At 40.6% G+C, this 11,474-nt stretch overlaps 2 protein-coding genes across 2 annotated transcripts; both read left to right on the plus strand.

Annotated features, from left to right (window-relative positions):
- Positions 1 to 123: 123 nt before the first annotated feature.
- On the plus strand, positions 124 to 2,213 carry LOC135472349 (intraflagellar transport protein 52 homolog). The gene has a single exon (XM_064751818.1). It carries the CDS (start codon positions 125 to 127, stop codon positions 1,460 to 1,462), a length of 1,338 nt encoding a protein of 445 aa, XP_064607888.1. The 5' UTR covers position 124; the 3' UTR covers positions 1,463 to 2,213.
- Positions 2,214 to 8,512: 6,299 nt separating this feature from the next.
- Positions 8,513 to 11,123, plus strand: LOC135473961 (ganglioside GM2 activator-like). Its single transcript, XM_064753933.1, has 3 exons — positions 8,513 to 8,861; positions 9,518 to 9,685; positions 10,101 to 11,123. Exons 1-3 carry the CDS (start codon positions 8,640 to 8,642, stop codon positions 10,245 to 10,247), a joined length of 537 nt encoding a protein of 178 aa, XP_064610003.1. The 5' UTR covers positions 8,513 to 8,639; the 3' UTR covers positions 10,248 to 11,123.
- Positions 11,124 to 11,474: the final 351 nt, after the last annotated feature.

Genomic DNA, 11,474 nt, shown 5'->3' on the forward strand with positions numbered 1-11,474 from the left:
TCGATCATGTGCTTTATGACAAAAGAGTCCTAAAGCAAAGGGAGGTAAATCCTTTTGTCTCCACGCTAAATCACGTTGGGATTTGACGAGAGTTGACGCGCATAGTTTTGACAACGACGACAAGATGGCACCTACAGCAGAGGGAGTGGATGATAAAGGACAGAAAAATGTCATCATTTTCAACGCTTCTAAAAAGGAAGTATTCAATCTTAATAACGGATACAAAAGTTTGAACAGAAAGCTAAGGGCATCATGGAAACTCGTTACTAACAAGGATGAAATCGTCGAGGACAAGTTATCTTCTGCAAGGGTGTTGGTGTTGCCAGGGCCCAGAGCGAAATTCATGGCCTCAGAGTTTGACGCTATCAAAAGGTACATGGAACATGGTGGCAGCGTTCTGGTGATGATGGGTGAAGGTGGCGAAAGCCGTTTTGACACAAACATCAACTTTCTGTTGGAGGAGTATGGTATTAATGTGAACAATGACGCAGTTGTTCGAACATGTTATTTCAAGTACTTTCATCCCAAAGAAGTTTTGGTGTCGAATGGTGTGCTGAACAGGGCTGTTCCTGAACTGGCTGGGAAAATTGTGTCACATTTACCAGAAGATGACATGAATACAGCTCAATCTTTATCATTTCTATATCCATACGGGGCCACTCTTAATGTGATCAAACCAGCAGTTGCCACCATGTCTACGGGATCTGTATCGTTCCCTGTGAACAGGCCTGTGTGCGGCATGTACTCTGCTAAGTACTCGGGAGGGAAGTTGGCGGTGATAGGGTCAACACACATGTTCTCAGATCAGTACTTAGACAAAGAGGAAAATAGCAAAGTTTTGGACATGCTGTTACGCTTTCTTACTACTAATGATGTCAAGCTCAATCAAATAGATGCTGACGACCCAGATGTAGCTGACTACAACATGTTACCAGACACCTCTAAACTGGCTGCCGAAGTGAAAACCTGCCTTCAAGAAGGAGAAGACATTCCAAGGGACATCACCTCGCTGTTTGACAACTCACTCTTTAAGTTAGATACGTCACTGGTGCCCAAAGCCATTGAAGCCTATGAAATGACGGATGTGAAGCATGAACCACTTACGCTAATAACTCCTTCATTTGAGACTCCCCTGCCGCCCATGAACCCTGCCGTGTTCCCTCCATCCTTCAGAGAGTTGCCAGCCCCATCTCTTGACTTGTTTGATTTGGATGAACACTTCTCGTCTGAGAAGGCCAGGCTTGCGCAGATAACCAATAAGTGCACAGATGATGACCTGGAGTATTATGTGCGAGAGTGTGGGGATATTCTGGGTGTGTCCTTCAATCAGCCTCAGGCTGCCAGAGATGCTAAGCATATTCTAGAACATGTGTTTGTACAGGTGGTGGAGTTCAAGAAACTGAATCAGTTCCATGATTTAGATACTGGGCAGTATGGAGATGAAACTTATGATGTGGCCTGATGATGGTGTGTACTGAAACAATGACTGTGCTTTCTACACGTTCTAGACAGACAACATCAAGTTGTGCAGAATATGGACATATATGAATGTGCTCATTGCACTGTAATAGTGACTAATCAGTAGATGTATTGGTGTGGATGAAGGAGCTTGTGTTTCCACAGTGGCCTTGAAAGAAAAGAGTTCTCAGATATTTTATTGTATATAATTTGAGTTATATACATCTTTTTCTGTGTTTCTAATGGACTGTTCCATCAGCTACTATTGATGTAATTAGAAGTAACACAGCATAGGCAGAGTTACATGTAAGATGTACAGTTTGGCGGTAAAATGTCTTGTTTGTATATTGGAGACTAGACATCTGAATTTCCTCATAACTTTTAAATCTTATGTATAGGGGCAGTATGTTACAATAGATTTTAGCATAATATTCCTCTTGATATTCTGATGTGAGTTGTTTTATACCTGCCATAGTCCATAAACAAAGACCCATAATTGTTGCTGTTGTGATATCACTGATTGTACTAAATTCGAGAATAGTTCAAATGTTCAATGTTGAGTCTTGCAATGTATAGAAAAAAGAAAGTTTATTTTATATACATGTATTATCCGTCCTAAACTTTTGTTAGTTCATAGATATTCATCATATATTTTTTACAAAGTTTCATCTTTGTGAACATTTTAGTGAAGTTGTGCTACATTTTTTGTGATTCATTGTTTAACTTGACATTGCGAACAATAAAGTTTTGAAGGTGCATAGAAAAGTCCTTGCGTAGTGTCTTACTTAGTATATGATGATGTAAGCCTGTGTGCATCATGCAAAGCAAGTTTGTGAAAAACAGTAGGGGAGTTCAAAGTTCAAACTCTTTTGTCATTGAAAGTAATAACAGCCCTCCTTTACCATGCTACTTTGAAAAATGTTGGGCAACCTTTGTGTACATTAAATTACCGATCACTTGTCTCACCATGCTCTAGAGGTACATGCCACCTCTCTCCTTTAGGTACTTACCAAGTTCACAAAGGTTCCTCAAATTTTGCCATCGTTTCACTTTGTATACTCTAAATTACTTCGTGGGAAACTTCTTTCATGCGCCCATGTTATAGTAAATGAGATCTCACAATAGTTGCCTAAGATTTTTGACACGGCAGAACTTTTTTAGCTTTAGTGACAGAAGAATTCGAACTTGAAACTCTAATTGTAATTGGATACAGGATAAAGAAGTGATGGACAAAAAAAGAGGTATCTTCCATCCAATATGTAGATGCTTCACATCAGTTGTCTGACTGCTGACCTAAAATGGTGAGCACTGAAGTAATAACTTCACAGCATACCTGCTATGTAATTTCATTGGATTATAACTGTAGTATTTATGGTACATGCACATTGTGGAACCATACCCTGCTACCATTAGCACCATAATACGGTACATGAACGTTGTGGAACCATACCCTGGTACCATTAGTACCATAATACGGTACATGCACGTTGTGGAACCATACCCTGGTACCATTAGCACCATAATACGGTACATGCACGTTGTGGAACCATACCCTGGTACCATTAGCACCATAATACGGTACATGCACGTTGTGGAACCATACCCTGGTACCATTAGCACCATAATATGGTACATGCACGTTGTGGAACCATACCCTGGTACCATTAGCACCATAATACGGTACATGCACGTTGTGGAACCATACCCTGGTACCATTAGCACCATAATACGGTACATGCACGTTGTGGAACCATACCCTGGTACCATTAGCACCATAATACGGTACATGCACGTTGTGGAACCATACCCTGGTACCATTAGCACCATAATACGGTACATGAACGTTGTGGAACCATACACTGGTACCATTAGTAGCATAATATGGTACATGCACGTTGTGGAACCATACCCTGGTACCATTAGCACGATAATATGGTACATGCATGTTGTTGAACCACACCCTGGTACTGTTAGCACCATAGTATGGTACACCCACAACAACAATATATATGGTACATGCACTTTGTGGAACCACGCCCTGCTACCTTTAGTACCATAATGGATTGAAGTCACAAACAGGTACTTTTCCAGAAGACATATTGATATATTTAGTGTTATTAAACAACTACGAAGACAGGAATATGGATCACGTCAACTCAAACAAATGAATGGAAGCACATGCTTGTCACACCCACAAGTGCATCTCCAACAAGCCCATAGGCTCTAGCAATTAACTGGTGTCCAGTACATGCGTCTGCAGTTACAGAGTTATCTCCCCTTGCCATACACACCCAATAAAGAGTAATATGGAGTTGTCCCTTGCCAGTCACTAGCTCAGGTGGTTAAGGGCCTGACATGCTGCTACTAACCAATGAAATCACAGGTTCGACTCCAGCTCTCAGTGGGACCAGCTGTGGCTTTAAGTCAGGCCATTTATCAGAGGTACATGTAACAAGGAGAGGGGTGGATTACTCCAGTGAAATAAGTGGAAAAGTGGAACACCAGTCAAATTTCTAAATATTTACAAGTAAGCCTATAGGAATGGCATACACATATAAGGAAAATATGTGGGGGAGACTGAAGCAAGCTTAGGCCAGGCAATTGAGACACTTGTCAATCGGACACACATCATGGTTCATCCTGATCCTCAGGCCTGTAATTCACACAGCGGTAATCACCCAAATCTTTGCTGATCATCCAGTCATAGGGTACAGTTTTGTTGTAATTAAGTATGGATGGAGTAGCACTGTACACAGTTTGGAAACTGATTTAATTCATTCATGTAGAACATTGTTTTTCCGGCATGGTTGATTCTGTTCAAATTTATTTCTTTATACATTTTCCAGTTTCTGGTAGTTTGAATTGAAAGTTTCGTTTATTTATTTGATTGGTGTTTCATGCTGTACTGAAGAATGTTTCTCTTAGACAACAGCGGCAAGCAGTATGATGGGAGGAAACCTATGGACATCCACAGGTTGCAGACAGACCTTTTCACTTGGGGTCGAAGAGGAAGCCAGCAAGAAGTGGACTTAAACTCACAGCGACAGCATTGGTGAAAGGCTCCTGGGTCATTGCGCCGCACTGGGGTGATAACCACCTCGGCTATGGAGGCGAAGGTTGTTTTGGAAATTGATGACGTAGAACATTTATTTATGGTTGAGCACCCAAACTATGTTAACCAAGCAATCCATGTTGACCACCCGATCCGTGTTGACCACACATCTGTGCTGACCACCCAATCTGTTTTGAAACCCGATCCTTGCTGACCACCCACTCTGTGCTGATCACCCGATTCCTGTTGACCGTGCAATCCATGTTGACCACCCGATCCATGTTGACCACCCATCTGTGTTGACCACCCAATCTGGGTTGACACCCAATCCTTTCTGACCACCCACTCTGTGCTGACCACCCAATTCCTGTTGACCTTGCAATCCATGTTGATCCTTGCTGACCACCCACTGTTCTGACCACCCGATTCCTGTTGACCACGCATTCCATGTTGACCACCCGATCCATGTTGACCCCCCATCTATGCTGACCACCCGATCAATGTTGACACCCGATCCTTGCTGACCACCCGATTCCTGTTGACCACTCAATCCATGTTAACACCTGATCTCTGATGACCAACCAATTCTTGATGATCATGCTAGTCACCCAATCTGTGCACCTACTCTGCTTTGTTAACTACACAATCTCTGCTGATTACACTATCCTTAATCACCCATTCTCTGCTAACCACCCCATGTCGACATGTCAATTATGCAGTTTTGGTAATCAGCCTGTTAACCACACAATGTTTGCATACGTGTATGCTGGCCGTTCAATATCCATGTCATCATATGTTAATCACCCAAATAATGTTGACCATCCAATTCCTGTTAGCCAGCTCACTTACTCCATCATCCAAAAACCCAGTGTGTTAACCCTATCATTATCCTTCCTTACTGAATCTCTGCTTTCCAATATCTGCTAACCAACCAATCTCCTCTGCTAATCTCCCAATCTCCTCTGCTAACCACATTCTCTAATTAACATAAATCTCAGCTGATCACCCAATCCGGTAACCACTCAATCTCTACTGACCACCTAATTTCTGCTGATGACCTAATGTCACCTAACCATCCAGTCTCTGCTAACCACCCAGTCTCTCCTTGCCACCCACTTTCTGCCGATCACCCCGGCTCTGCTGACCACCCCATCTCTGCTGGCCACCCAGTCTCTACCTTCCACCCAATCCTTGTGACCTTTCAATGTCTGCCAACCGTCCAATCTCTGTTAACCACCCACTCTCTGCTAACCACCCAATCTATGATAAATACCTTATCTGGCAATCTACTAACCACCCGATCGCCTTTGCTAACCATCTAATCTCTGTTAAATATCTCTTTTGACCACCCAACCTCTTTTAGCCACTCATCCTCTTCTGAGCACCTAGTCTCTTCTGACCATCCGATCTCTGCTGACCACCCAGTCTCTGCTAACCTCCAAATCTATTCTGACCACCAAATCTCTGCTAACCACATTCTTTAATTAGCACCAGTCTCTGCTGATCACTGAATCCGCTAACCACCCAATATCTTCTGATAACCCAGTCTCTGCTGACAACACAATCTGTACTGACCACTCAATCTCTGCTGACCACCAAATCTCTTCTGGTCAACCAACCTCTGCTGATCACCATATACCTACATTTGTGTAAAGTAAACACTTCTTGCTGATCCTTCATGATCCCTGCTGGCCACCCGATGTCGACATAATTGTGATAATGACTCATTCCCTGCTTCATGAAAAACCCGGTGTCTACTAACCATCCCTACCGTCATTACATGTGACATTTTAATCACCCAATTGTCGGCTAATTCTCCCTCACCACAGGACTACCGATTGCAGACCACCCCTTTATGTTGACGGGCATATTTTCTGATCAGCTGATATCATGTACGCTTTAACATGTTTTTGGAGCCGACTTTGTAAACGTCGATTTGGCTTCAACCACCCGTGTCTATACCGCAATTTTTGTGTGGCTCTTTTTAAGAAGGCCTGTATTTTACATTAAAATAGTGTATTCACACAAGCATATACACTTGTATAGGCAGACATAAAATATAAATATTGATCCTACAGATTTTATAACTTGAGTTCAGTCACATGAAGTAGGGGGACATCTCGTGATAAGGACTGTCAACCTATCTGAGTTTGAGATCAAGGGGCGGAACGTCTGAAGCCTTCCATATATAAGATAAAAATGCAGGCCTGCATGTACAACACAGGAAGGCCTCTACAGTCAACATGCCGTCATTACTTAGTTTTATTGCACTGGCAGCTGTTTGGCACTCGGTAGAGGTTCGAAACCTCTACGTGCGTAAGCTTGACACTAGTTTAGATGAAGCCTTAGATGAAGCCTTAGTAAAAATGGCCTTGAGCGACTCTACCCCAGACCGCTACCAGACGGAGCAGTACTTCAGTAAATGGGTGAGGCACAGTTAAATGAGAAGGAAACATAACAATGAAGCCAAAATCAGATCAAAGAGCATGACACTTATTTGCAAATATGGTTGTTAATATTATTGCCCATTTTTTATTTTAGGAGAAAAGAGTATTTGAGAATATTTTTGTATGGTGGGTATTTGGCACCACCTTAGCATAGTGTAATAAATGTCTAATAAATTCATTTGAATATAAATTTGTTCTTTATATCCAAACACATGAACTGAATCTAAATTATGACAATATTTATGAATATGTTACAAATATAAATATGGTCAAAATCCAGGTTGAACACAGTTGTTAACTGAAAAGTCCAAATACTGTTGCAAATATATTTCCATGCTACATCCTCATTTATAACATTATTATACAAAGACATAGCCTACCTATACGGTGGTCCTAAATATCCAACATGCAAACATCATTTTCAAGTGCCTTTTTCTCTTTAAAGAAAAATCGAAAAAATATTGATGACCACATCATGTCGGGCTAGCGGTTCCGGTGCAATGCATGCTGTGACTGGATGGACCGTTATGTCTGGTTCGGGCGAGGTGTTCTAGACTTTTATGCACATAGCCTTACTGTGACGTAATCTGTTACATGCGAGTTCACCATTCCAGCAATGCAGTACACTTGAAACAGTGAAGGATGCTTTACATGAGTGCCTGAGTTTTACATACAATCTGACTTTTTATGAATACCTTTTGTACTTATTGTCTTTTCATGAATGGTCATGAAGGTGTTTTACCTTGGGACGGGCTTTTCCTGAATATATCGGCTTTACGTGTATTCTAATATGTCTCCTCATGATCATGTGCTACATCCAAACTGGCCACGAATCCCAGTATTTACACCCGAACTAGCTTTTCATAAGTCTTGCCGTTTATACATCCAAACTGTTTTTTCAGGAATGTCGGTACATTGCTTTCAAATGATCTTTTCATGGATCCTGGTGTTCTACAACCCAACTGTCTGTTAATACAAGCTAGAATCGTCATTACAATTTAAAATACTGACTTATGAAAAGACGTATACCAATCTCTTAAACCATATATATAAACATTTATAGTTAACACCCTGTTCTGGTTGAACATTTAATCCTTTTTTGGGGGCCCATTTTATTCGTTGTATACACAAACATTTCTAACGGCCATCTCTTGATCACTGATCGTCTGGTCAGAACCCACACCCCATCATAGTTTTATAACATAGATCATTATTTTAGTGACCATTTGGATCGACCGACTATAAGAAAATCTATCCGTTCACCAGAATGGTACAAGAAAGACTTTCAATTCACGTACTCTGACTTGTTTTACACCTTTTGTCTTTATATTCGAGTTATATCATACATTAAACTAATGACTCTGTTGAATAGTTTATTATAGATATGGAGAGTAAGACAAGAGCAGCGATGATTGTGAAATAATGTCGTTGACAAATGGTTACACGGATTCGGTGAAATTGAGACTTTTGTCACTAGCCTAAGATTAGCAGGGAACATATTGTATGGATTATTTTGATAATTGTCACTCCATTTGAATAATATTGTCTATAATCGAACTACAAGTAAGAATCTGCATGTTGTAATCTCATTTCGATTGTACTTCTGAATTCTCTAAGGTATAACATTATAAACCTTATAGGCCTACTATAGACAGAAAGTATGATATTTAAGACAGTAAAACATGACTGAATACAGTCACCTATTTGAATATCTTACGTTCCCTGCACAGAATAAGGCAGTAGACCCGCGGGTCACACGATGGGCATGGAGTAGCTGTGGAGGAACGACAGACCTGGTTGTCGTAGGTAACATCACTGTGGCTCCGGATCCCATTAAACTGCCCGGGACAATAACGGTCTCGGTGGCGGCAAAGATCAAACAGGATATACCAGATCCTATAGAGGTAAGTGTATACGCAGTTCATCATATTCCTTCACTTGAAGTCAAAATATATACACTCATAAAATTAATGTTAATATTTTTAGAAAGTCTGTTGTCTGAGTGATGCTAGAATGTATTCTGTTATTACAGCACAATACTGGGTCATGTTCAACACAGTATCCTGTTAATCTGATAGAATCTTTCCGTTGAATTAACAGAACGTGTGTTATATTTAACTGAACAATCTGTTGCAATAGCAGAGTACATTCTAGCGTCACTCAGACAGCAGAATTTCTGTTAACATTAACATATTAATTTTTGAGTGTACCTTTTTAGACGCATCTTGCACCACACTGATCTATCCTTAATTAGGCATATCCCGAAAGCAAAGAAATTATTTAACTCTGAGTTCTATACAAACAAAACCTTCTGCTGTGTTGAGAACACGTCATAAAGCTTGATCACCATTTTAAGGCCGATGGGGTACTGGGTTCGATTCCTCTTCTAGATTGTTAGGCTACAGCTGAAATTGTGCAATTCCTTTAAGTTCACGGGAAATGAATGTACAAAAAAATGTCTCTGAGCAATTTCTGTCATAAAGTACCCACGTAAAAGGTTATTGTATGGAAATATGCGGTAATTTGTCGTGTGACATATCTCCATTCTTTTACCTGGCAGGCTCAGCTAACAATCCGGAAGAAACTTGGGATTCTGTGGATCACAATCCCGTGTATTGACAATGTGGGATCCTGTACTTACCCTGGCGTATGCCAGATGCTTGAAAAGGTTACCTGTCCAGCGCCAGTTGTCAGTATAGGCCAGAACTGTCGCTGTCCTATTAAACAGGTGAATACTCGCAAGTACTGGCATACTCGCCAGGAAAAAACGATACTATAGTGTCGTGTTTTGAAAACAAAGAAACATCTCCAGAACCCTGTGGAACATTCAGCATTTGTCTGTCAAAAAAGTCAAATTTTGATCACTTTCCTGCAAATAATTAACCCGGCCAAAATGTGCTGCATGTTGGTAAAACAAATCGCATCGCGCGAACGCCAAAACTGAGATTTTCCGGATCGAAACATAAAATTGATGTGATTTTACAGATGCACAACAGCAGTGGTATGTTATATAGATATCCTCCACGTTAGCGTCCATGTACAATATTTTGAAGGAAGAGTTTTATGGTAGAGTAGAGAGTAGAGAGAGTAGAGTAAATGAGCTTAATTGCCAATTTTATTTTTTTGTTGATTTTTCCCCCCAGTCCGATGGTTTCTACATGCAGCCCAGTGAGTTTGTCATCAACGCAGGAGGGGATATTCCTACGGGGGATTACCAGATAGAAGCCAAGGCTTCCCACAATGGACAGTCAATCACCTGCGTTAACATCAGCTTTACCATCGAGCACTGACACTATGATCTCCTGAAACACTTTATAGACAGTCTGGGGTTGTGTATAAAATTTACCATTCTTGATAAAGCTGTCTTGGCTACTCCGTTGACCATTCCATTTCAGACCGAGGATAAACCAAGATGTGCGACATAGGTCTATATAGTCAATGGGTTAAAAACGTGTGGTTAAAAATATGGCATCGATTGTCAGCAAGAAGCAGAATAACCACATGCGGCTAAAACATTTTTCGAAACCCGAATATAGCAAAAAGCAAACAGAAAAGCGAGGGGGAGTGGATTTGTACATGTTTAGCGTTTGGGATCCGTTACAAGCCAAACTTTTAAGAGCAAATGTTTATTTCAGATTTGAGAGTTAACTTCAGGAGAAACCACTACCTGTTAACATTATCGATCACAATTAAAAGATCCGGGTGATCAAACCTGTCCTTTACGATGAAGTTTTCATTTCTGAACAAAGGCCAACATCACTTTCTGGAATCAACCACTAGTATAGCCTATAACCACCATGAGATCTGGTTTGTATGGGTGTCATTTAGTTTAGGCAAATTACAGGAAGTTACATTATCCACAATTACTACAAATCCAGTTAAGTCATATGCACATGTAATTCATGACCCCACTGCGCACGTATTACTGCTCCCTAGACTGTTTCACAAGCTTGGCGTACAACAGAATTGCCAGCCAAGCAATGCCAACGATGTGGCAATCTCCATGACACACGAGTTGTCTTAAATAGATGGGTTATATATGTACTGTAAATAAACCTCTGTGAATGCATACAGCTGTTATTATTCCGTGTGCGTATTTTGTTTGTAAACCTTTATTTGTCTATTACACAAATACACGATCAAATTTGAGAGCTGTGCACATTGAATAATTTCATAAAGTATTAAATCGCAAAAAAAACAAACAAACAAAAAAAACCCCCAAAAAACAAAAAAAAACAAACATTGTTTATCCTCACCTGGCAACCTTGCATGTACTTTTGCATGTCGTTCCTTACTTAAACATGCACAATGGTGTTTTGTAACAGAAAATTTTGAGTCCTATGTAAAGCGCCTGGCAAATAAATGGGTTTTTCCGAACTTTTTTGCTTTATTGTTCCTATTTTTTCTTTCTTTTCGTCTTTTCAGACATAAATACCATGGAAGCACTGATGACCTATTTATGGTCAAAAAAGCTGCTCATCCGCTCAGATCCATTCTGGATGCCAGTTGAATGACAT

The sequence above is a fragment of the Liolophura sinensis genome, chromosome 8, assembly GCF_032854445.1.
Source record: "Liolophura sinensis isolate JHLJ2023 chromosome 8, CUHK_Ljap_v2, whole genome shotgun sequence".
In the NCBI taxonomy this organism is placed as follows: Eukaryota; Metazoa; Mollusca; class Polyplacophora; order Chitonida; family Chitonidae; genus Liolophura; species Liolophura sinensis.

What these genes read in the sequence shown, in the direction of transcription:
- LOC135472349 (XM_064751818.1), top strand. Translation starts at nt 125, where the DNA reads ATGGCACCTACAGCAGAGGGAGTGGATGATAAAGGACAGAAAAATGTC.
- LOC135473961 (XM_064753933.1), top strand. Translation starts at nt 8,640, where the DNA reads ATGACTGAATACAGTCACCTATTTGAATATCTTACGTTCCCTGCACAG. An exon ending in ATATACCAGATCCTATAGAG is followed by an intron (nt 8,862 to 9,517) that starts GTAAGTGTATAC and finishes TTTACCTGGCAG; the next exon opens with GCTCAGCTAACAATCCGGAA. An exon ending in GTCGCTGTCCTATTAAACAG is followed by an intron (nt 9,686 to 10,100) that starts GTGAATACTCGC and finishes TTTTCCCCCCAG; the next exon opens with TCCGATGGTTTCTACATGCA.